Source organism: Phyllopteryx taeniolatus, chromosome 3 (assembly GCF_024500385.1).
Source record: "Phyllopteryx taeniolatus isolate TA_2022b chromosome 3, UOR_Ptae_1.2, whole genome shotgun sequence".
In the NCBI taxonomy this organism is placed as follows: domain Eukaryota; kingdom Metazoa; phylum Chordata; class Actinopteri; order Syngnathiformes; family Syngnathidae; genus Phyllopteryx; species Phyllopteryx taeniolatus.
This window is the reverse complement of record NC_084504.1, coordinates 29,467,530-29,493,791: the sequence shown is the minus strand read 5'-3', so window position 1 is coordinate 29,493,791 and position 26,262 is coordinate 29,467,530. Positions and strand designations below refer to the sequence as shown.

Genomic DNA, 26,262 nt, shown 5'->3' with positions numbered 1-26,262 from the left:
CCTCCTCCTCCTCCCGAGGAAAGCGGAACTCGACAGCTCGTCGCCGTCTTGGCAAAAACAAGAAGGGGCTGAGCTCGTCATCGAGGGGAGCAGTGTGTCTGATGCCCTCAACACAGGCTCTCTCGCTTTTCTTAAGTTTTTTTGTTTTTGTTTTTTTAAATATATTTTGGGAAGGACAAACAAAACAATCCTCTTGAGAAATGAACTCGGTCTGTCATCCGTGCAGAATGTTTCTGTCTTTGCACGTTGTTTTCCTCAGCGCAGCCTTCGTGGACAGCAGTGTCTTAAATGCTGACCAAAAAGGTAAATACACTGTGTGTGTGTAAAACAATATTGAACACTTAAATGATTATTTTGTTGATGCAAATAATTATATAATTCACTCGCTGCTTGTTTCCCCCATCCTGTTTTGACTGCAGCCTGTTGTTGTTGTTGTTGTTGTGCAGACTGCATTGAGTCCAGTGGAGTGGACTACAGAGGAGACGAGCAGAGTTCCTCCTCGGGCTTGGCTTGTCTAACGTGGACCAACGCGTCCACGCAATATGATCCACAGACAGGTAAACAACACGCAGCAATAAATGGCACATGAAAACTATGCGCCTGATTGTTGAGGTGCTTGAAGTCAGATTATTAGCGAGACTGAAAGCAATGTCATGCAATGATTGTGCATGGAAATCCATTTGAGCATGTATTCGATATCTTTTAAAGCCATCTTAAGCGCCATGTACTAGTGCACTCTTTGTCCTCATTAGTAAGACAATTCAGCTCACTAGCAGCACGAGTAGTCTAACATTTTTTTTTCTAGATACAACTATTGTATGTAGGACGGGGGTGTCAAACTCACATCGTAGTTATCACTTCCCTCGGAGGGCCGCTACGACTGCGAACCCATATAAATGAAAGATTACATCATATACTGTAATTACATACAGTATACGGAACACATTGATGAATAACCAGTTTTGAAATCAGAAGCCGATAAAAACATGTTTTTCAACTATTACAACAAAAAAATGCTTGCAAATATCTCAATGGGATTACACCAGAACACAATGAGCAATTTTGATTTGCTTTCGCGGGCCACATAAAATGATGTGGCGGGCCAGATCTGGCCCCCGGGCCACGAGTTTGACAACCCTGGCATACTATGAAATCACCGATACTGTATGTTAACAGGGATGCAAAAGTACAACTGGTGAAGGGCTTGATGTTAACTAGTAGAATTTTCCATTGTCACTAGTAGTAGCGAGAGCGTGACTGTACACGGACCGTAAGATGGATATCGAATAAATGTGCAAATAGTTTTTTTGGGTTTTTTTCTAAAGTGTGCTCAGCCCTGCTTGTGTTTCTGGCGTTAAATGGCCTCCTTTGCACAGCAGCAGAAGCAGCTGCTTCTGCTCGTCTTTGTCCCCCACGGCGGCCTGCTCATTGTTGTGTGATGAAGTTGTGCGAATGATTCACGAGTCCAGCGTTGGGCAGCCACAGCAGGACAAGCGTGTGTGTGTGTGTGTGTGTGTGTTTGAAACGGGGGCATCAGTAAGAGACACGTGCTGTTTTTGCTCCTTGCTGATGTAGGTGTCGGAGATCACAATTACTGCCGAAACCCAGACTCCTCTGAGAGGCCTTGGTGCTTCATCACAGGCCCCGACGGGACGGTCCAAAAGCAGTTCTGTTCTATCCAGACGTGCCGAGGTGACTTTAAATCTCCTTTCCTCGACAACTGGAATTCACGTCAAGTACCCTAAAAACAAAAAAACAAAAAAACAGTTTGCTTGTTTTGGTTTGGATCGTTTTTGGTCTTGAGAAACGATAAGATGACATTTTTGTGCAGCTCCCAAAATATTCTCATTGGTCAGCATGGAAAAGTTGGTTTAAAACTTTGAATAAATCACTGGTTTTCATACCAAATAATCCAAGTGCAAGTCAAACAAGATTATTCCCTCCCGGGCCTCAGTAGTAGGTCAGTTAACCCAGTTAAAGCTGCAGTCTAATTTTCCCGTCATTTCCTTCCTCTCTCAAACAAACAAAAACAAAGGGACCACAGTTATGTGCCGTAAAGTTCAGTTGCCAAACCCCTTTTTTTATTTATTTATTTATTTTTTTTAATTATTTTTTTGGGTGGGGTCACGCCTCACACCGCCACTCCTTCTCACTTTGGAGCCTGAGCCCTATTGGCTGCTCCACTTGATGATGTCAAGCATTTTTAAAGTCAAGTTTGTAAACAGCCGACTTGTGCTTGCAAAGGAAATAGCTTTTTTTTTTTTTTTTTTTTTTTTAAAGCGCAGATGTGAAGGCCAATCCTCCTGTTGCTTGTCAGCGTATGAGCATGCAGTCCTTTTTTTATGACCCTTTTTACGACCGTTGCGTCCTTCAAAAGTGTCTTTTCCAAAGTTTCGCAGGCGAACAGCTCAACGTGAGCAAGCTCGCCGCAATCTTCCAGCTCTGGCGTCAGCGGTCTTGTTATTGGAGCAACAGTAACCAGAAACCACACATTATCGTATAACCATCAACTCTAATTTGGCGCAGTGCATCGTTTCTCTCTGCACACTGTATAACAAAATCAATATGTTAACTTATACAGTAAACTCCTGTATGAGTGCGTGCATGTGACCGTTATGCCAGTGTTGAATAAATCTCAGGAAAGCGTATCGGCTATAACGTGGCTCTCCGTTCCTACGTGTGAGGGCATTACAGAAGGTAAAAAGTGGAGCCCTGCTTATCTATGGTTCGGCACCCACGGATTCACCTATTGACAGATTTAAAAAAAAAAAAAAAAAATCTATTTATTTTTTTCTCCCAATTTTCTAAAAACTTTTTGGTGGTATATTCCCACTTATGCAGGAATTTTTGGGGTTAAACAAAAAAGTACAAAGTAAAAGTACAAAATTATTCAATGCAATTATCATGGCTGTCAATTATTTGCGGATTTTGGCTATTTTTGCGGTCGGGCCCGGTCCCTATCCCCCATGAATCATGGGGTCCACTGTACTGTAAAAACACAGGAAAAAAAAATAAAAAATCAATCGCTTAAAATCTGTTATAGCGGGGAAAGGATGAATTGCGATTTATCTACCCAAAACCGCAATCATAAAATACAAAACATACTAAACTCCTTTATACTTGTTACCTGAGGAGAGTGAGGTAATACAGTAGCAAGATGAGAGCGTGATGATACACTGGCAGAGCTCCAAGCTTTAAAGGTCATTAGCAGTGACGCCGCTCGGCCGTGTTTGCAGAGCTCGCTTCCAGCGAGGCCCGCGAGACCGAGTCGGCCGAGCCGACCGCGGCCGCTCCCTCCCCAGAAACTGATCTCCCGCCAGAGACGCGCTCATCCCCGGGGGCCGCCGCCGCCGCCGTGCAGCCGGTGATGGGAATTAGCCAACGGGTGCACACCGGACCCAAAAAGAAAAAGGATCTGGGCACGCTCGGTATGTTTACAGCCTTCTAAAAATCTACACGACGACTTTCCCGCAGTAGACTCCAACTTGCTGTTTGCTGTATGTCGTTTTCAGGCTACGCCCTCGGCATCGTCATGATGGCCGTTATAATCGTTCTCGGGGCGGGCATCACGTTCGGCTACTTCTACAAAAGGTCAGTGTCTGAACGAGTGCATTTTTTTTCAGCTTTAAGCTTTGCATTGGTCGGCATCTGTCACATTGCCTGCAAACTTCACTGGCGCTGTGTTGCGGGAGCTTCAGGTGTTATTTCACATTCCACACCGATTGTGTGTGTGGGTGCACATTTGCACGCAATGCCGCAAAGAACACGCTGGGAGGTTGCCAGATAAACTGTGAATTAGTTTTTTCTATTTGGAGAGGCTGATTAATCAGGAGGAGGAGTGCGTTATGCTATGGGTTTTATGTGCAAGAACAGCGTGGCCCTTGTCTTTCTGATTACACAGACTGATACAAATAACTGGAATTAAACAGACAGGGGTGCATGTGGTTAGCACGGCTGCCTCACAGTCAAAAGATTCTGGGTTCCAATCCTGACTGCCTTCCTGCGTGGAGTTGGCACGCTCTCCCAGTGCTTGTGTGTGTGTTTTTTTACTCTGGCTTCATTGGTTCATTCATTGAAGACGCTAAATGGTGTCTTCAATGAATTATAAATGGATGAAACTCCAACTGTACTTCTCCCTCGTTTGGATCCTGAGCAAGTCCGGCTCATCCCCAATAGAGATGAGTCACGCCGCCTTGTCGTGTTCACCATCTGCCCACTTGTTTCCGCTGAAGGCACGTCACGGCAGTTTATCCGAGGCCCCCAAATAAGCACGATTCTGCCTCAGGCTGTACAGTATTCAAATGAACCAATTTTGTTTGTTTGTTTGGTTTTTTTTTTTTTTTTTTTTGCTCATGTGCATAACAAATTTTCCCCAAGCAGTGAATAATTTGCACGTTAAAAACAACACAGATGGACAGCTAGTAGAATTCTGCATCAGGGATTGTGTGTGCACAAGGCGAAATGTGCTTTAAAAGAGCAATTTTGCTTCAAGGTTCTCCCTACTGTTGTGAAGTGGGATACAATAGACAGAGTGCTAAATCCATCTAGCTTGCTGTCTGTCTAGCTGCATTTTATGAGGGGCCATTATTCAGGATTAGCTCTCACACTTACTATTCAAATGCTTTCACACACACACAAATTACTGAAAAGGCTCTCATAAAGACTACTCAAACACTCTCATACGCACGAGTCTTGCTCACATTAACACTACTCAAATGCTCTCATTGACTACTCAAATGCCCTCATTAACACTACTCAAATGCTCTCATTGACACTACTGAAATGCTCTCATTGACACTACTCAAATGCTCTCATACACACGAGTCTTGCTCTCATTAACCCTTCTCAAATGCTCTCATTGACACTACTAAAATGCTCTCATACACACAAGTCTTGCTCACATTGACACTACTCAAATGCTCTCATTAACACTACTCAAATGCTCTCATTGACACTACTGAAATGCTCTCATTGACACTACTCAAATGCTCTCATACACACGAGTCTTGCTCTCATTAACCCTTCTCAAATGCTCTCATTGACACTACTAAAATGCTCTCATACACACAAGTCTTGCTCACATTGACACTACTCAAATGCTCTCATTGACACTACTAAATGCTCTCATACACACAAGTCTTGCTCTCATTGACACTACTCAAATGCTCTCATATGCACGCATCTTGCAATTATAATAATGCTTTTCCTCATTGATTTAAAATGGCTGCTTTTAATGTGTAAGTGCAGTAGGATATGACGTAATGGTCGGCCAATCAGAAGCCGTGTCGTGTATGACGTAGGGCTAGGCCATTATTCGGTCGCGGATGCTGCCGAATAAATGTGCTTTTCAGGCTAAAGCGCAGTGGACATGTGTTTACTCCTGGACTAAAGGCAGAGTTTCAACACCGCTGCGTTACAATCTGAAACGTATACAGTTCGTTGCAGGCACGATGGCTGGATAATCTTGTTGAAACTCCCCTGCGCCGGTGTACCTAATGAGGTGTCCAAAGGGAATGAAGGAATTTAATTGTCGTAGTGAAACTTGTGTCAAAGATATGCACTCCAGACTACACACAGTCAGTCAAATATTTCATGACTTTTTTAAAATATAGGTACATCTCAATAAATTAGAATATAGTTGAAAAGTATTTCTTCAGTACTCATAGAGTGATTAAACAGTGAAGTACTTTTCAGAGGGCAAATTCCAGCCTAATTTCTACATTAAAAATCACTTTATTTTATTTGACGTTATATTTTAGTTTCTCAATATGGGGAATTTTTTTTAATTTGCTATGTGCTACAATCATCAAAATAATACATATTTTAAATACGAAATACTTCACTCTGTGTGCAGTTCATCTCTATAATTTCACTTTTATAATTGAACTACCTAATAAAAGATTTACACTATTCACATATGCGCATGATTGACATGAACTCGTGAATGCCAGTGATGTGTGCGAGAATGTGATTGACGTGCTCGCGTGAACGCATTTGAGTAGTGTTGATGAGAGCAAGATGCGTGAGTGGGAGAGCATTTGAGTAGTGTAAATGAGAGCATTTGAGTAGTGTTAATGAAAGCAAGACTCGTGCGTATGAGAGTGTTTTAGTAGTCCTTATGAGAGCTTTTCAGTAGTTTGTGTGTGTGTGTGAAAGCATTTGAAGTGTGAAAGCTAATCCTGAATAATGTCCCTAACGGCCCCTCATAGCATTTTGCTTCAACGTCCATAGAAATAATACAAATAAATAACCCCTCGGATAAATTAGGGATTACTGTACTTGTAAATCGGTTCACTCGTATCTCAAGGTACCACTGTATATAAAAAAAAAAAAAATAATAAGTCTTGAAAAATGAACTTGAGAGGCTATCTCTACTGTAGTTTAAAAAAATAACTTATTAAATCTATATACTTACACTCTGTGTGTGTGTGTGTGTGTGTGTGTGTGTGTGTGTGTGCGTGCGTGCGCGCGCAGGGGCCGAGATCTGAAGAAGCAGCACGAGCAGCGAGTGTACGAGCGCGAGATGCAGAGGATCACCCTCCCGCTGTCGGCCTTCTCCAACCCGACGTGCGAGCTGGTCGACGAGAACACCGTGGTGGTCACGGCCCAGCGCGAGAACACCCCGGTCCAGGAGGAGGTGGAGGGCGTGGACCCCCTCATGGGCCAGCAAGCGGGCACACCTGGAGCGTGAGTGGGCATTCAACCCCCCCACCCTCCCTCCCCTCCCGTCCACCTCAGTCAGGACTTACGAACGTGTTCTTCTAGGAGACCAAAATGACCCTCATGCCTGTTTGGGGTCAGGAAGCAGAGTTTGATCCGAAGACTGATCCTTTTGCCTACATGACACAAATGAGGACTTGTTTGAAAAAGGAGAGGTAGTCATTAAATGTTTTTATTTCGATATATTTGATAGCCCAAAAAGTATGCTGGTGGCCTTCCCTCTTTATCAGGTGTACGGTGACTTTGTCAGTGTTATTACAGTGTGAGATGAGGCCAAGTAATTTTGTTTTGTACATACATTGTGGACAAAGTGGATGAATATGTGAAATATTACCATGTGCAGTGACCCGCTGGCTGTGCCGAGGGAGAATGGTGTATATAAATGTACTGTATATAGATTTATATTAAGAGTGGAATGACAGATGGGCACGTGTGTAAAAAATAGCCATCGTCCTCTAAGGCAGTGTGAGAGTTCCAAAAAAAAAAAAAAAAACTTCTCCCCATCCACAAATGCCTTATAGCATGGTACTCCACTTGGGAATGTACTTTGAGAGAGAAAGATGTACTTTAGTTCCACAGGTTAAGGAGTGACAGGATAAATGTTTCTCTCAGGAAGCATGAGAGGCAGTTAAGTTGGTCCTCTGGATGACATATCGCTGCCCGCAGCACACGCAGCAGGCATCGGCGGAAAAGGAAGTCAGTCCTGCCTTTGGAAGCGCGCGGCTGCAGGAGCCAGCTGGCATTGTCCTCACAAACTGTTTGTGACATCAACACAGTCCGCTAATGTTCTCCCGCAAACAAGATTGCATGTAAGCACAGTGTTTGCATCCGAAGGAATATTCATCAACAGGCCCAGCCTGCTGCATCGCTATTGTTTTCTTTTTGGGATGCACATCACTGGAGCCTTCGATTACTGCTGTTCCATTGTTTTGTGTGCCGACTGATTGTCTTCATATAACAGACATTCTCAATGCAATTGCATTGAAATTAAGTGCTTGTATTTGTAAGTGTTCGCTTTTCAGTCAGACTGAAATAAAAACAAAAGTGGAAACTGGAACGTTTAATTTCATCTAAATTCATACAGACTGAATGATTATTCAACATGGAACCCTGTAACGCCCCCTGGTGGTTATTCAAAGCTACACATTTGCGTGGCCTGAGATTTTTTATTTTTTTGTAAGTTGGAAAAAAACGATTTCAAGTTACATTTAGTATGAAAATCACAAAAATTCAATCAGAAGACTCTAGAAACATATTCCATAACAAAGCATATATTTAGTGAAACATTTCCTCATGACTAAACATAAAAATACACACCAAATGGACAAGGCTCAGTGGTCAATAAAGTACTTTTAAAACCACTAATAATGACCGACACCGCTTCACCAATAGTGATGCGTTATAATTTTTTGTTTACTCTAAATGAGTAAAGATTGACACGCAAAGTAAGAGCATCACAGTATATCACTCCAGAAAGTAAAACATGAAAATAGTAATAAAATGTGGTATGATCCAGTCTCAAAATGTATATATATATATATATATGTGAACACATTGTCATTTTAGTTTTGTGGTCTTGTAAGAAAGTTTTATTTTGTCCGTTAAAAAACACAAACACCACAATGAGCTACAACTCAATCGTCAAACTCGAGAATGACTGAGCTAAGCAGCTGCGGGAAGTTTAGGGAAAGTATTGATTATTAAATATTAGTGGTAATAGTTGTCAGTACCTTGACGCTACTACAGTGGCTAATAAAATAGCAGAACAACGTATACAGTGAATTGAAATGTCTAAAATCTAAAGGTTCCCGATAAAAAAAACAAAAACTCATTGAGCCTTATGTACAATATCTACATTAAATGGATGAGAACATAAAAAAATGAATCCAGTACTGCAGCACAAAACCGGTTTTAAGGTCATAATGTCTCAACAAGCCCTTTTTAGAACAATAATGCAGCAGCAAGTGTATGGAAAACATGACCTAGGTGATAGTTTGGCAAAATAACAACAACACACAAACAGAACGTGAGAAACTGGTACAAAAGGTAAAAAGTGCAAAAAAAATCTAGAAAAAAAAAAACCTTTTTACGTGACTTGAATGTGTGGTGCAATCACAAGAGTCCACCTCGTTGAGGCAAATCATTTGCGAGTAATTCAGGTGCGGCTTGCGTTCTGTTTCCTCAGACTGGACAGACGAGCGTCGGCGAGAGGGAGGAATCCCTCTGCAAAAATAAAGTGTAGTTACACCCCGACTCCTCAAGGGTGACCAACTTGGTGTTTGGAACCAAACCACAGCAAGATGCTTCTTGCATTTCTACACCGTAAACATAAAGCAGAAGACCTGTGTGCAATGAACAAAAGTGTCAAAAGTAACAAGTGTTGTCCTGAAATGTTCTCCTCCACCAAAACTAGAGCGGCCCAGCAGGCTTTGTGGATCCTCACGCTTTTCCTGTCGCTGTTCCGTGATATTGGTGCAGCAGGTCAGAGGGGTTACGTGGCTCGAAAAAGAGGGCGGGTCCTAAGTGCCATTGTGTGACGTGCCGGAACAGTCCGGAGAGGCCGTCTTGGGGGAGCGGGGCTCATCCGGGCTCGGCGCCGGGGAGGAACCGTCTTTGGGCCAGTGGAGCCGACTCAGACTCTGATGGAGCTCGTCTAATTCGGATGGGAGAGGGATGCCCAGCTCCTGGTTGAGGGACAGCGCTTTGAAGCAGTCTTCCAGCTTCTGGAACGCCGGACTGGAGAGGAAAGAGGGTTAGAGGAGGAACATTCACTGCCTGCTGCCTGCTCCTGACATCTTACGCTATGTGAACTTCTGTCTTTGAAAAAAAATTTGGGAAAAATTGCCTCTCATTATTTTGGCATTTAGCAAATAATAATAATTTGGGGAATCCTTATTGACTTAAAACAGGAAAGGTTTAGTCTGATTTCATGTCAGACTGAGAAGAGAAAAAAAAAAAAAGCATACATATCTTTATATTGTATATGTAAACATCTAGTTTTAACTATATTATACTTTTTTTTTATAATTTACTGAAGATTTAAAAATTGCTCACCGGTTGTCTGGTGTGAGGTCGCAGCACGCCACAGCCAGCGGAAAGAACGCTGGCGGACAGTCTTCAGGGAGGAACTTCTCCACAAACTTTCCCACATTCAGACCAAAGTCCAGAGTTCGGGGGAGACATTCTGGGTCTGCGTAGACCTTTCCGATGATCTGGATCACAGGATCGGTAGGAGACAGTCCATAATTGACAAATAAGCATCGAAGCGTTAGGATTTCCTTAGCGCAAAACAGGCAAAATTACATTTCATTCTGTCTCAGTTCTCACCTCACAAAGAACAATTCCATATGAGAAAATGTCCACTTTCTCATCGTAGCGTTTACCTGAACAAACAATCAAACACAGCATTGAGCAACCTGGTTCACGCTTTACTGACACCACGTCAGTAGCTTGCTGCGCAACTCACCGTTCAGCATCTCTGGGGCCATCCAGTAAGGGTTTCCAACCACGGTATACCGTTTTTTCCGGTCAGTGCGTCGTAGCACCCTCTTCTTGGTGGAGTTCTTTTCAGGCGAAGGCTTCACTTTCTCTTCTACGATGAGTCGGGACAGCCCAAAGTCAGCAACCACCACAGTGTTGTCCTGTCGAAAGATTCATTTGGAGTTGATTGCTGGACACCGAGTGAATACATCAGTGGAATCTGTTCACAAGTGAGGCTGGTTTAACACTTTGCCACCTACCAGTTTCACCAGGCAGTTGTGAGAGTTGAGGTCTCGGTGTATGATGCTCATTGAATGAAGATAGGACTGAAACAAAGACATTTGGGGGGGGGGGGGGGGGGGGGGGGGGGGGGGAATTAAGACTAAAATAACTTAAAAAGTACACATACATAAATCCATCAAGGATTTTTCTGTTAGAGATGAACATTTGTTTGTGTTGAAATAAGTTGACAATGTGTTTAAAAGGTGTGTTTAATGATTTGTTGTTGGTGTGCTTCATAGCTAACAGAGCTAATTCGAGTGGTGGCGAGATGAAGCTTCATGAAGCATTGGAACACTTCAGCCATTGGTTCCTTTTCGTGACGCTTCATTGCACACGACACCGCCTGCTGGCCATGTGCATAATCACAGGCAGCTGTCGCTTTACCACATACAGTATATGTGCTGCGTTGCATTCGTGCGTCTTTTTGGCTCTCGTGAATGAAGACTCGGCACAACCCGTAACATCAACAGCTAATTCCCTTTGCGCAATACTAAAATATTGCACCGCACCTTTATTTCGATGGATATTTACATTACGGATCGTTCACGAATATAAAGGAGTGTGTGCAAACAGCATAACTCACCATGCCAGATGCGATGCTCTTTGCAAAGCTCACCCGTTGCTCCCATGGAAACGGGTCCTAGAGAAAAATAAAGGTCAGACAAGTATGAAGGAAAATACAATGAGGGCTGAGTCAAAGATAAGCTTGGACACTATCACAATTACGTTGTCACCACGATGGATCACAGAAAACTTCTTTAAAAAAAAACAACTTTTGTCTTTTACTGGACTGGCCAAGCTTCTAACAATTTGGAGTTTACTTCACGTCAGGCCCCACCCAACCGTTTGTGCTCCTCAGCTCTTCTTCTCTCCGTGTTTGTGTTCTGATGCGAATGTGAGGTTAGCGCTCACAGTGTCTCTGATGAAGTCCTTCAGCGTGCCTCCTTCAATGAATTCCGTGATCAAATTGAGCCGCTTGTCCTTGTACAGTACGCCGATGAACTTGAGGACGTGAGGATGCTCCAGGCTCCGCATGACTTTGACCTCAAGGTTAGTAAGAAAAAGAAAAAAGAAAAATAGACGGATCATTTTTGTCAGTCTGCTAAAGGATGAAATTTGATCCGCGAGAAAACAAATATTAAACGCCGAAATCAATGATTTCTAAAAAAAAAAAAAGACCGGGGACAAAGAGATCATTGTTGGAACATGCGGCGTTCTTTCGAATAAATTACAGGTCAGCACAGAGCGCGGTTTTGTCTGTGAGGAAGCGCAGGCCTCCTGCAACTGATTACCTCCTGGAGGAAGGTTTTCTGGGTCTCCTCGTCACAGCGCAGCAGCTCCTTCATCACCATCACCTCTCCTGTGGCTTTATGAGTCACCTGCAAGCCAAACAAAAGCAACAGAACGCTTGTTGACTGCATGACAGCCGCAGGGGATGCGGGGACTCGTTCATTAGGACAGAAAGAAGATGGCGGGAACCTTGATAGCCTGCCCAAAGAAGCCTTTTCCCAAAACCTCGCCGTGGATCAGGTCACACGGCCTGAAGATGCGATGAGAGCAGCTACTGGATGACCTCAAAGATTCAGAGCGTCCGATGTCTCGGGTAATGAAAAGATGCTCTTTCGGGGAATTGGGCCCAGGCGACTTGCATATGCTGTTACTTCGCCTAAAACACACAACGAGGTCAATTTCATAAACTGTATGCTTTTTTTTTTTTTTTCTCTCTCAGGCTAAGACAAACCTCAAAGATCTCCTCTTCAGTGTGCCGTGGTCCACCTCGGTTCTCTCCAGTACTGCGTTGGACGGCGACGACAAGCGCATGCGGGAGGTCGCCGGCGCTCCCAGGACGTCCCGGGACGATTCCAGACGGAGGCGGTCCAAACGTTGCCTCACCGGGTCATATTCTATAAGCAGCTGTAACGTTTGACCGGTGCGATGAATGAGGTCGTCCACCTGCACAAAACAAAAGGTTGTTCAACATTTGGACTTGATTAATACCGTACCGACTCACCAGTCAAAACACAAATGTGTATTGGCACTAACAGAAAGATTGATTTAATACTGTTTGTTATTGTTAGTTGTTGTAGAACTGCCTGGCATTATAGAGAGAGGTGGTAATATATTGTCCCCCTCATGGCTGAATTAGGCTGCACGGTGGGCGAGCGGGTAGCACATCGGCCGTGAATGTGAGGGTCAAAGGTTGCTTGTCTATATGCGCCTTGCGATTGGCTGGCAACCAGCCCGCCTTTCGCCCAAAGTCAGTATCATTTTGATGATTATAGCTTACGCCAAACAAAAAAATAAACAAATTCAATTGACTAGAAACTGGAATATTACAAAGAATCAAGAAACAATGGAAATGATATTTTAGTGTAGAAATAAGGCAGCAAGTTGCCCTCTGAAAAGTATTTTAAGTGTTTAAGGAATCTACAAACTATGGGTTTTCAAATAAATTGACTTTTCTACCATATTCTAATTTATTGAGATGTACCTGTATTTGTATGAAATACACTTGTAGGCCATGAATATAAAAAAAAACCCACTCCAAAGACAAACAGTAAGTCGTCTGCCGCGAGGCCACATATCGTTTCTTACTTGTTTATTGCGCGCACACCTGTATTTGGAAAAACAGATAATCAAAACTGAGAATTATTATCTTCGTGCACGCAGAATCTCCTATAAAGGTGCTGGATGCCATTAGATTGTTCAGGCGTGTATTTAGATGTCTGCTAATCATCTAAATAAAAATAAATAAATAACTAAATAAAAAAAGTACCGGTACATTACAAAGAGTAGAGAGAGTGAGAGAAATGTTTTGGGTTGTTATAATAACAACGATGTGAGAGCGGCTGTGAGAACGCAAAGTCTCAAAAGTACTGCAGTCATTGCTCATAGCGTCCTCTCCCTGCTGAAGAATGCATTCATGATGGCGGAACGATTGGAATGGCAAAATCTCCGCGTGAACTTGATGCGCGAAAAGAGCTAGAGGAATTCCTGTGGCAGTAAGATGAAATGAGAACCTTAATTCAAATGGGAGTCTTTTATTTTGGACGGGAGGATTGTGCAAAGTCACCTCTTCCTCCAGCAGCGTCCCCACCGGAACGCCGTTGATCTCAAGGATCCGGTCTCCGACGTGGATGGCGTTCCGCACCTCGGGACTAATGAGCATCCCTCGGACCCTGGTGGTAGCAAAACACGTGTTGGCACGTGAAACCGTAAACACTCAGCTATGAGCCTCTCCCGCAGGAAGCGACCTGAGCGTCACTCACTCTTTGACTTGGACACTCGCCGAGCCGCTGACGTCCCGCAGCACCGACACGGAGAAGCCCCTCTTGCCGTTGGCCGCCGAAGGCATGGAGATGAGCGTCACCGTGTGGGGGAGGGAGTCCGGGACGGAGTCGTGCGAGCGCTTTTCCAGCATGGGCGTGAGAATCACCTGCTTGTAGCACTTCCCGCTGCACATGAAAGCAGACGGGGTGAGATTACAAGTGCCAACTGGCCTCTGCTGTAAGTTGGGAGAGGCACTCAAGGAGTAATGGAAAATGACGACTAATGACAGATATGTAGCCTTTCAATTGAATCTATTGTTAGTAAAACACAGAGATGATGAAATGTTGTGACACAATGACATTGAACTTCACAAACCGACAATGACATATGGACTATGTTCATGAAACGTAATCATGAACCAATATCTTTATGATATATACAGGTGGAGGTCTTGTGTAGATTGATTGATTGATTGATTGATTGGTTCGATAGACGGATAGCCAGGTAGGTTAGGTAGCTAGAAATGGACTTTTCCAGTAGTCCCAACAACCAAAACACCCCAAAGCAGAGCAGGTATGCCAAATTACTAATATTACAAATGACGAAAATATTAATGTATTGTATTAGTACAACTTTCCCCCCCCCCAACAGAAATAAAACAGGTAATAATTCTAGAATAAGGTAAGCATCGCATTGAGTTTTTTTTTTTCTTTTCCCTTTCTAATTTTTTGGCCCTCTTATTTGATGAAATGATCAGTAGCCAAACTATTAGAAACCCCTCCCAGCAGTACACATGGGCCTTCGTGTGACTTACCAGTAGAGTTTAGTGCGCTCGACTAAGGCGTAGGTATCCCGGTCCTCAATCACCACCTTGCAGCTGAGACACACAAAGCACTCAGGATGATACTTGTGTTCTCCAGCCACCTGGAATCACAAACACAACGTCGTTGAACGCAGCGTTGTGGTTTTTTTTCCCCCCCTCCCCTCCCAATAAAAGGAGGGTTCTCTATTGCATGTCGGTCTTAGGCACCTCCTGCCGTCAGCGCTGACACAGGCACAACACCTGCTTCGGTCTCAGCCTGTCTGGAATTTTCTATGATGTCACCTCCACGCGAACAACTGAGACGCTCCGTCTCGTTTTCAACCCTGAAAGCGCTCGGTCACGTGCGCCACCTCGTTAATGCAGAGATCGTTCTGAAATAGAGGAAGTGCCTCCGTGTTCTCTGCCCTCGTGCAAGACGAGCTAATGCATCTGTGTTCACTTCAAAAGGATGATCATCACGTACCTGAGCAGAAGTACCGCTTTCATGTCGAAATCTGAAATATGGTTGCTGAGCGAGCATGTTAGAAGACGTTCGGTCGAAATTTTTACGGCTGCTTTCGAACAGAACAAAGCATGGAAGAAGTTTACGGTGAGAAAAACCCTGAAGAAACCATCAATAGAGCCTAAGCCCAAAGCTCAATCAAGACTTGCAAGTTCCTTAATAAAAGGTACTCAACCAGCTTTTCATTTTCTTCATACTACCAGGGTTGAACTCTACTTGCAATAAATAAAAAAATCTAATCAAATCAAATAAAAACAAGCAAAAAGTAGCTTTTCATTTCATCGTCATCTCTTTCCATGCATAAAGAGCACAAGGCAGCAATTACCCGAATGTGCTGTGGGCCTGAATTACAAAGACCCCAAAGAGCAGGCACTAAATTGCGTGTTCACTCAGCCCAGCGAATTGCATGCCCTGCTCATAACAGGATTGAAGTGATGGACACTGCTATATTTAAAGAGAGTTTTGCGTTTTGGGTATCGTGTTAATGGCTTTTACGATGGACCATTAGAGAGAGCACAGCAAGTGCAAAATGAAGTTTAAAGTGCCAAAACCAAACAATATGTTTTGTTTGATCTAACTCAAATTACAATACTGGATAACACTGTGTTTAAAACTTGGGACAGCACACCAGAAAGGGAAAGGCCAGTACCAGACTACTGTCACAATACGCCAAAATGACCCAGATGCAACGAAATGCTAAGTTGAAAAGAGTTTTGATAAGGTGACCGGCCGGCTCCGAGTCAGCCTTCAGATTTGTGAATATGCTCCAATAATTGCATTACTGAATAGATGATATCGCGTGATCATTTTTCCTATCTAGCATTTCCAAAATGTTTACAGGAGCACAAAGGATCCATTCTCCCTGTCGGCTGGTAGCTCACAGCGGTGCCGTTTGCACCTGCCTTTCAGTTAAAGACACAAAATCAGCCGTCGCAATTCGTCCGAGGGTTGATTAATCACAGTGCACGTGAAAAATGTAGATATTTGCACATACTCTCCCAGAACGTGTAAAATAAACAGCACCCCCACCCCCTCCCACACCCATGTAGTAAATAAACTTTAACAAAAATAACAAAAAAAATAAAGTTGTGAGTACAGCTATGAGTCAGAGCTGGGAGATGATGATGTCACCGTAACTAGTGAGATATCGCACTCATCAGTTTGTAACCCACTTGACAGGAAACACAAGCAACAAGTTCAACAGTTGTACCGGCTTTGGTACTCTTAAAAAAAAAAAAAAAAAAAAAAAAAAAAAAAACTCAAATTCTATATTTAAATACATACCCTGCAAGTCAACAAACAAAACTAAACGGCTGCTACATGCTCACAATGCTCTTTGGTTGAATCTACTCTGCCGCTTCACTGCAGGAGACTGAACATGAGGCGGGCCCCCGAAGCACGAGCCACTGGCTCCTCTGTGTACCACAGTAGGTCAACTGCGGAGAACATTGGTACAGAATGAGGCCTCAAGGGGGGAGCTAGCTCGCAAATGGGGTTGACGGCTGCCCTGTTCGGCTGCAGCCTGTGTAAAAGTAGCACTCGTCTGTAAACGTGATCACCGCAAAAAGCACACACTCGGCTGCCTTTAAATGCCCGTTTGCATTCAGCCAAAGTAGACGGGAGAAGCTGGAACACAGAGTGCTTTGACACGCTCTGTGGGCGTTCTGGTATTATCTAATTAGAGGGGGGGGGGGGGGGGGAGGATTGTTGGCACTCGTTTGATGGTGGTGAGGCACCCTTTGAGGGGCAGCATATTGGTCTCACACAATTTGACTTTTAGACTTAAACACAAAATAACGAGTAGAAGATGTAAAGAGACGGCAAGGAATGCAAATTAAAAACAATTAAAGTTATTCCCTTATGAGCAAGGAACGAGAATGCAATTCAGTGTTTTACTTGCGGCTAATGCCCTTTAGCTCCCGAAACTGAAAAGGTTTGATCAGGGGTGTCAAACTCATTTCCGTGGTGGGCCACATCGTTGTTATGGTTTCACTCGGAGGGCCGTTATGGCTGAACTAGGGACGGGCGAGTACCGATACCAGGCGTCGGCATCGGGCATTGCAAGGTAGAGGGTACTAGCGAAGGCTTCCGATACCAGCCACAGATACTTGAGAAAACTCGGCAGTAGTTGGCAATACACTGAAAACTGTTAGACACATCTGTGAATCATTATGTGGGTCAAAAAGAAATATCTTTCTTCACAATTATTCATCATTGTGTCAACTGAGATTTTATATAGAAAAAGGACTAGTCGTATTGGTATCGGGGAGTACTCAGGAGTGAATACTTGTATTGGTATCAGTCTGAAAACAAGTGGTATTGAACATCCTTACTATGAAGCCATATGAATGTATGATCCCCAAATATTATTGCATAGTCACAACAAATTCATGGATAACTAGTTTTGAAATCAGAAGTCAGCAAAAAAAAATATTGCATACATATCCAGTAATGCTTTTTTCAATTTATTTTAAAAGGGGGATTGTTAAAAAATAAATAAATAAATAAATAATAATAATAATAATAATAAGAAAAGAAATGCTTGCAATATCTCAATCTGCACTTTTGGTATTTTAGTAAGAGACGTGCCGTCGATGCACATTATTTGCAGGCCGCATGAAATGCTGCGGCGGGCTGGATCTGGCCCCCGGGCCATGAGTTTGACACCTGTGCACTAGATCCTACATTTGTCATATTGCAACTGTTACTTTTAGAATCAGTTCTTTGCAAAAACAAAAAACAAAAACAAAAAACTAACTTGCTTTACTTTCATCTGTAAGATTTGCAGCGTTGATGTCGAGCATTACGATCATCACCATAATGTGTAAAATAAGTGGAAATCATAGCGGTATATTTGTTTCTGTAAAGAAAAAAAAAAAGGAAGAGTAACCACATAACAATAAGATGACTACAGTATAAAAGCTTATAGACTTTTCTACACAATATTAGATGGACTAGAAATTCGCCGAGTCAGGGGGATTTAAGAATAGAGTTCACAAGAGCGTGGCAGACTTACCATGGCAGGTCCGGTCATGAGCAGAGCGCATCCGTGACACAGCTCCCCAAACTTCTCCCAGTAGTGCTTGCGACAGTACAGCTTCCCATCCTTCTCATAATACCAGTTCGTCAGGTGGTCACAGCACACAGAGCACCTGGGAGGACAAAAGCAGGTTGGGTCAGCCCTTTTTGCGTTTGTCTGAAGTTCATTCAAAAGTCCAGCCTCTTAAAACAACGTTGGAGCAGTTCATAAATGTGCCGCCCTCAAACCTTGTCGGTCGAGATAGTGATACTGACATACCAAACGTTTTACAGTGTGTAAATTCTTATGGGATCATTGATAAGGGGGTCGCTAATTGTTTACGTCACAGAGATTTCAGGTCATTGAGGTCAGTGAAACAAACGGGTTGTTTATAGAGCACTTCCTTATCTGGGTCACCACATTAGCCTTTTGGTCAAAGGTGTAAATCTTTTGTAATCCAGGATAAATCCAAGCCTCGGTCACAGAGTACTGCAGTAGCGCAACCCGGCCTTCAAATAAAACTATGCCATCCTAAAAGGCAGATGTAGAAAAAAATCGAAGGAAATTAGGGTGTGGAAGTTGTGAATTCCAGTTCGTTCACCGGCTGATTGTACCCAGCTGACCCCCGGAGAGATGTCGGCTCAAGTAAGAAGACATTTATGGACAACAACTTTAAGGCAAAATGTTCCAAATGTTGCAGGCTGGGAAGCAGCTGCAGGCTGCGAACATCCGTTGAACAAGATTTACTGGTTATGCGAAACTGGGCAGCGGCTTTGGATGCCAGAGAACAATTGCGCTTTGATTAGGTTATTGAAAGACTGCTTCTTGAAGCTGTTTAGACTTTGCACATCCTCAGAACCTTCAAATGATTAGCATCCATGTCAGTTTCAGTAAATATTGCAAAACACCATCCTTTTTCCTACTTCTACAATTGATAGCGCTGCCTTCTTCAAACTGATCTCTGATTCACGAATCCTCTTAATCCTCTGGGACCATTCCAAGTATGAAGTGCGACATGATAAATCAGATGTAGATCACTGATGGTGCGTTCAAGCGTCCATTGCCTGCCTCGTGCCTCTTGCTGCAGGCACAGAGTAGTTGATTCGGTTTTACTGACATCGGCACTGACTATTTGAACATTTCTTTTATTTTTTATTTTTTTGGGCATATATTCACCTTAAAATTGACTTTTTTTTAATGGCTTATATACAAATATTGTAGTTGGGTCTGTGGATTTGCCACCCACCCATCAAGTGTGAAATTATCAAACAAACAAATGTGGAGAGGCTACGCTTGAGTCTTAAAGTGTCTGTGTCTTATGACAAACAATCAGAGTGAACAAATGGGCTCTTGTTGCACTGCAGCAAATTGTAAGAATTCACACGAGGGCTGTACAACACTAAAGCACGCTTGTGCGAATCATTTTACTTCAACGCGATCAGGCTCAACGGTGCGGACTAATTCCCAAGGCCGAAACTGCATCCATCAGAGTAAACCTTTGATCACAGTGGCACATTAAAAAAGGACAAGCCTGGAAATATTGCAGTCGCATTCGGAAACATACAATAAAGTTAACTTGAAACACTTTTGTATGTAATTTCAAAGACGCCAACTTTGTGTCAATCTTGGTATCTTCTAAGCAACTAAGGATGGGCATTTGTGTCATTTTCTCGATCAACGGGGAACGTAAACAATCAGTGCATTTTTTACAGATTTAAAATATACAATATAAAATAATATTTTCGACAGCAATTATTTGAACAATGAAATGTTTCACAGCAAAAGAAAATAAAACATTGTTTTTCTTCAGACCCCAAACTCAAACATATCACGATGTAGTTAGTACGCATCAATCCTTTTCTAATCAGGTCAGAAAATACTGACGCTCCTGTCGTCGAAATTAACACATCCGTTTGACAAACATTTTTCTTCTTTGATTGGACGAGAGGTAAAATAGTTACATTCCTTTAGCTCAGCCAGTCAAGCACCACACCAAAAAGACTATTTCAAGATGAACATATTTGGAGGTTCTAAAAAGAATATGATCCAATACATGTGTGGCGTGCGCTGCGGCTGATCATAACGCACAGCATGGCGATCAAAACCTCCGGCAAGTAAGGTGATAAATAAAAGCGGTTACAAATATAACGTAATAATGTTCAATCCTGCTATTGCCATTGGAAGCACCTCATCGGCGGAGACAAATTCCAGAAATCTAATAATCATCCATTAACTTGGAATTCTATAACACCAAATTCCTATATGACACTAAAGCGCATAGAAATGTCCTTCAATCCATCCTGACAACCGAGGAGTGTTCGGAACTAACTCAGGTGGGTTCTCCAATGAACAATGCAACGGTCCAGCCTGCAAAAACACTGAAAAGTAAACATTCCTGATTTCCTTGAAACTACATTCCTGCCGGAGTGTTTTCTTTTGTTTGCAGCACGATGTGGAGGTAGCCCGACCTTTAGTTGTGACTTTGAAGGCTTTGGGAGGGTGCGTTTCACCTTTCATGTGATCCTTATCTCAGGGTGTGGGATGGTTGCAAATGTTCTCCATAACAACGTTTCTCCAGTACGCGATGAGTGGTGAAAATGAGGTTTCCTTTCATATAACAGGAAACGCCTGGATGTCATCCAGTGTGGCCTCCTGTGCATACATACAAGTGACCTTTGATTTCAATATGTGACATAAAATATTGGATATGAAAAAGGCCATTAATCAAAGACAGAAATTCGGTTGTGCAGTTGTCAATACCTTTAAATTAAGGTGAATAAGTTGGAAAACACAGTCGAAAAAAATGGTGGCAAAACGTAATGCAATACTTGGCTGTAATCAGTAGACGCGCTGTTGAGTTGCCAGTTTGTGGTCTGAAGAAAGAACATGACATCAGCGATGGGAAGCTATTGTACATCTACAGACCTCCGCTATGAGACAACTCTTGTGGAAAAAAAAATAAAATGTTCCCCATAGTGAATCAAACACATTTAGTAAAATGCCCATCCCTAATTACCTTGTCACGTGGACACTGAGAATTCATTTTTTAAAAATCCTTTTTTTCTTAAAAAAAAATAACAAATGTCAACTTTTTTCAATTCATTGACCGTCTTTCCAAACTTTCCTTACCCACAGTGTACAAGACAAACGATGCAAACTCGTTTCAGTCATTGTTGTCCCTCAACTTTGCTCATTACCAGGATGGCTATCGTTTCATGTTTTGAAATGGGATTTCATTTGTTTTGTGGTAATGTTGTGCTGCGGCATTGTTGCATTTGTTGCGACCTGTCTCGGCCGGCGTAAACAGACAGAATCTGGACTCCTTGCTGAACATACCTTCGTCCATACGTACAGGTACCAGAAACTCAAACAAGAGTCAATGGCGACAGCAAAACAATGTATTTGGCATTGGCACAGAAGAGCTGGCAGATTGTTTTGCGGGAGCAACCCAAATACTCAGCTCTGCTGCTCATCCCACAAATGCATATTCCCCCACAAATGTGGCACCAATTAAAAAGCAAATAAAAAGGATTTGCAGCATAAGATTTATTGCCAAGAAGCATTGTTACAACCAAGAAACAATCTAGCAAACACATATTTCCTTACTTTTTGTGCCATGTTTAGTTGGGTCACAGGTGTGTGGAGTGAAATTACACAACATTTACATGGCTGTAAACATGAAATGAAGTTATCGATAGACTGTAGTCAAGCTTTTGTGTCAACTCAAGCACTTTATCCAGGTGTTAGCTGTTCCTGCTCAAATCTGCAGACCGAGCTCTGTCTGCCAGTCGATGGTTGAAGTCAGGGGACTTCAGGCCTAATTCCTTGTTTTCCCTCCACTGCAGGAATGAGTGGACACAAACTCTGGTGGTGGTTTTTCTCTGTAGATCCACATTCTTTGTTGTTTACGTGTACACACATGGCTACACTTAGGATGAGCCAGCGGCGGCTTTACGCAAGCGCGATTTACTTTCAGTGTACGTCACTCTCGCCGCCTTTAAAGGGCCTGCGCAAACACTTTAGGGTAAATAAAGTAGTAGTCAAAGTAGTCATTTTAGACGGTAATACAGTAAATGTAATATTGGATGTGTGTCACATTAAATGCACATCTAAATCAGGAGTGTCGAACGAATTTTGGTCAGATCTGGTAAAGGTAAAGACAACCTCCAACAACTATTCCATTGAGAACTAAAAGAACATGCAAGCTGCCTTTGCAGCAAGCAAACCAAAGTTTTCACGCAGCCGACGTCTGAGCCAGCAGACTCCCATCTCTGAATCGCTGTTGAGGAATGCAGACACAGCGCGGGAGGGTGCTGCTACATATAGGCCTCAACACTGCCAGGTTGACTGGAACAAAAGTGACATCAGCGTGTGAGAATGTTACACAAGGTGGAGGTGGTCCGCTGGCAGAGTGTGGACAATAGTCATCGCGCAAAGGATGTCTGCCATGCCTCGCCAACGTTAATCTAATTTGTTGCCAAACGAACGGTAAAGTGCGTCATTACTGTCACGGTGGTGCCATTCGAACACTTAAATGCAACCTTGCACATTTAGATATGCGGCACTGCGGCCACCGCACACACCAGCGTCTTATCTAGTAGTAGCGTTAAAATAGCGAAAGCGGAGACGCTACAGACAACTTGACATCATGAATTAAGATGTCAGTAATGAAGCAGCAGGAAGAGGAGAGAGTAGCGACGGTGAGTAATGCAGCGGTGACAGGAACTCGGCCTCTGAAACAAGGACAAGCTGCTGTGGCTTTGTGCTGTCGAAGAGAGGCAAAGTTTGGCAGGAATGAAATCTAGGGTTGCATAAGGACAGTGTGCAGTTATTTCAGTGGGCAGAGATAACATGCACTCCGGCGATTTGGAAACTCCAGATGTCCTCAACAGCCAAAGACAAAGGTTGGAAGCGTCATTCTTCCGCAATCGCATATTCCAAAAAAAACAACCAAATGTTTAAATTGGTGACAAAGTGTTTCAAAAGGCACACAAAAACTTGGACGTTGACCCATGACGTCGAGCAGGATGTCAGCATATCAAGTGAGACAAGAGTTTTTTTTTTAATTTTCCAGACGTTTTTGTTGCAAACCCTTTTCCAAAAGAAGGACAGCCTCAACAAAGGGGAAGAAAAAGAAGAATATACACGGGACGTTATGTGAAATAGTTGGATTTGATATGAATTTTGTCCCAACGAGTGTTCTGTTCAGCGTCGCTGGGTATTTCGGCGCCGTGCCAATCGGACATGATGTGACATTGTGCTGTTGCGCCGCAAGTTGACCTCAGCGATGAGCGAGCGCTGCAGTAAATATTGTGAGGTCGAAGGGACTATGGTTTGGCTGCTTACACTATAACCTCAAGCTTAGTATTTTCCTAACCAGGCTGCCATGGCACACTAGTGTACTGTGAGAGAATCCGTTGCCATTCAAAGATGCATAAATATGCATCGTCACGTGCTATCAAGGAAAGCAAATTACGGATTTGACGTTTCCGAGTGGTCAACTTTGTTTTACACTTGTGTGAGGTGCATCTGCCATGCAAATACTCTTGATTTGTTTTAGTGTATTAACATCAAAGGATACATATGTGGTATTCCCCCCGCCCCCCCATTTCAAAACAGTTCCCGGGTTTCTTAACAACATTTCTGTAACATGCTTGTGTCAAAACACCCCGAGGATCAATCACACTTGAAACTATTTGTGCCTTGCGCGAATGAGCCTGTTTTAAGGGGGTTGTCCTGTCTCATGTCTCTACACCGAACCAATACAAGTTTTGAGGCGAAGCGCTACACAAAATGGACGGACGGATGGGTATTTGTCCACAAGCAATTACAAGGCCAGGTTTTCATTTGAATTCTATGACGTCAAGGATGTTGAAATGTTACTTAAAATCCCTTTCTGATGATCAGTGCCAATCTTAACTCACAGTGGGAGTTTAGTCCGTTTCTCCCCATGAGCAGAAAATGGCAAAAAATAAAATAAAATGTAAAAAAATAATAATAATAATTTTTTAAAAAAGCACAACTCCACGTTGTCAATCATTAAAGTAGAGACTTCACTGACCAATCTGGACTCAAACAGCTGCACAAGTAGACAATGTCTGTCATCCACCACAGCAAAGTCGCTTGTGCTACTTTTACAGCACAAGCAAACCCACTCGTGTTTTGTCTGTGACACAGAAGCTCAAGCACAACAGCGACATGTGGACCGACACAGAGCGTTCGTGACATCGGGAGGCCATCCCCGCACGAGGTCCCGAGCTGGCAGACTTACTGGAAGCAGGCGCCGTGCCAAGTGTCCTGCAGCACCTTCGTGAGGAACTGCTCGTGGACTCTCGCTCCGCAGCCCGCGCAGTAACACTCGTCCGTACCTGCGACGAAAGAAATCCCGTTTATTCCACGAGACCGCTGCGACTCAAGTCAAACAAAACCATCGCAGCAACGGGAAATCTCCCGTCGGCATCTTGAAACCTGAACTAATTCCTCACCTTCTGTCTCTTCCATCGACTCGACTAAGGCAAGCGTCGTCGGTAACCTTTTTTAAAAAAATATATATATTTTTTATTTTTACAAACGATGCATACTGTGAAAAGCTGCGTCCGTGTGGAATTACACTGCGCGACAAGTCGCTCCCGGTGAAAAAGAAGACCGAAAATGCAGGATGGTTGACGTCATACTGGCTCCGAATTCCTGTGCCTGAAAGCGGAAGTGCTCGGAAAGCAGCACCTGCAAACAGGGGCAGGACCAGCGGGGTACAACTGAACCACAGTAGCGCCCCTTGCTGGCCAAATGTGTAAATTACAGCAATTCAATCATCAAGCCACTCATTTTCTACAGAATATCGCTCATCCTCATCAGATGTTTCAGGAAAATACTCATCTCATTTAGGAAAATGGGAAATAAATACATCCAAAAATGAAAATAAATAAATATCGAAATACATAAAATGTGAAATAAATATTGAAATAAATAACTATATGTAATGATTTACATGGTTTAATTAAATACATATGTATATGGTTGAACTGTTTATATCGTTTATTGTTTACATTCACAATAATATATTAAATATATTTGATTATTTCAGGATTTACAAGTACCATGCAACCATCCACTACAGCCCCATGCAACACTCATATTTAACGTTTCATTGTTGTAGATGATGTAATGAATTACTTCACTCATCCTGTTTCCAATTAGTGCTTTATCTTTTGTCTTTGTTTCTTTCTCCCTTCTAGAAACTTTGTTCCGTTCGACTGATCAAGTCTGATTCTCAATAAACCTCAATTATACTACCAATAGCGGAACCTTAAAAACTCCACTGTGACACAGTAAAAAGGGGAGAGTTTTTTCTTGTTTGTTTGTTTGTTTTGTGCTTCTTGCATGCTTGTTTGCCGAATACTTTTTAATCATTCATTCATGCTTTATGTTAACTAAACCCATGCGAGAATTGGTTTTACGCGTATCTATGAGGTAGGCCTATTTGTGTGTAGCGGTATATTTTAGACGTTTTGGCCAGAGGGCCACTGTAACATTTGTTGCATAAAAACAATGAGTTACCGGATGGCACAATTTGTGTAAACTGCTTGAGCCGAGACATGTATAAGGTCTCAGTGAGCTTGTCAGCCGGTGGTGCGGTACGTTAGCGCGTCCGCCATTTTGGATGTGGCACATCTCTCATTCATTCACCCAAACGAGCGGGCACTGACGCTAATGTGTTTGTAAAACGGATGGGCACTAAAAAGAACATATGCAACTATTAATCTGATGATTATAAATGTTTACTCTTTAGAATATACGTTTAGGACAGCGAACAAACCATATGCATTTTGTTTACCACTAACACTGTAACTGTGAGGATTAAATATTGAAATATGAATATTAACTATTTAATTTGTGTGGATAATAACTGATTTTGATTAATTGTTTTAAATTCAGTAAATGTATATCAGTTTAACTACAGTAGAAACAATTTCAATCTGGAGACGGAGAAGCTGAAAAGCCTTCCGTTGTGATAGCTGCTTCCTATCGGCCCTTTGACAAACCTACCTGTAGTACGAGTTTAAAGTTAGCTAAACAACTAACAACAACGTGAGCACTGTAGTTACTTTGGGGAAATTAGGTTAAGAACGATTTCCTTGGTTTGGATGTTGTTTTCATCCCAAAAAG

At 42.7% G+C, this 26,262-nt stretch overlaps 2 protein-coding genes across 5 annotated transcripts; one reads left to right on the top strand and one right to left on the bottom strand.

Moving 5' to 3' along the window:
• Positions 1-45: 45 nt before the first annotated feature.
• Positions 46-7,777, top strand: pik3ip1 (phosphoinositide-3-kinase interacting protein 1). 2 transcript variants are annotated; one of them, XM_061768396.1, is made up of 7 exons: positions 46-303; positions 447-557; positions 1,576-1,692; positions 3,237-3,428; positions 3,513-3,591; positions 6,475-6,687; positions 6,766-7,777. In XM_061768396.1, the coding sequence occupies exons 1-7, from the start codon at positions 201-203 to the stop codon at positions 6,776-6,778; spliced, it is 828 nt and encodes a 275-aa protein (XP_061624380.1). In that variant the 5' UTR covers positions 46-200; the 3' UTR covers positions 6,779-7,777. The 2 variants fall into 2 exon arrangements, with proteins under 2 accessions (XP_061624380.1, XP_061624381.1); XM_061768397.1 differs by having other exon boundaries at positions 6,475-7,777.
• limk2 (LIM domain kinase 2) lies at positions 7,766-24,802 on the bottom strand. 3 transcript variants are annotated; one of them, XM_061768390.1, is made up of 17 exons: positions 24,707-24,798; positions 24,582-24,628; positions 24,368-24,464; positions 18,094-18,229; positions 14,567-14,676; positions 13,752-13,937; positions 13,556-13,661; positions 12,224-12,435; positions 11,962-12,148; positions 11,775-11,861; positions 11,395-11,526; positions 11,066-11,122; positions 10,461-10,526; positions 10,187-10,361; positions 10,048-10,103; positions 9,775-9,932; positions 7,766-9,456 (listed from the first exon to the last, which is right to left on the bottom strand). In XM_061768390.1, the coding sequence occupies exons 1-17, from the start codon at positions 24,766-24,768 to the stop codon at positions 9,240-9,242; spliced, it is 2,091 nt and encodes a 696-aa protein (XP_061624374.1). In that variant the 5' UTR covers positions 24,769-24,798; the 3' UTR covers positions 7,766-9,239. The 3 variants fall into 3 exon arrangements, with proteins under 3 accessions (XP_061624374.1, XP_061624375.1, XP_061624376.1); XM_061768391.1 differs by having other exon boundaries at positions 24,582-24,802; XM_061768392.1 differs by lacking the exons at positions 18,094-18,229; positions 24,368-24,464; positions 24,582-24,628; positions 24,707-24,798 and adding an exon at positions 14,783-16,105.
• Between the last annotated feature and the right edge of the window lie 1,460 nt (positions 24,803-26,262).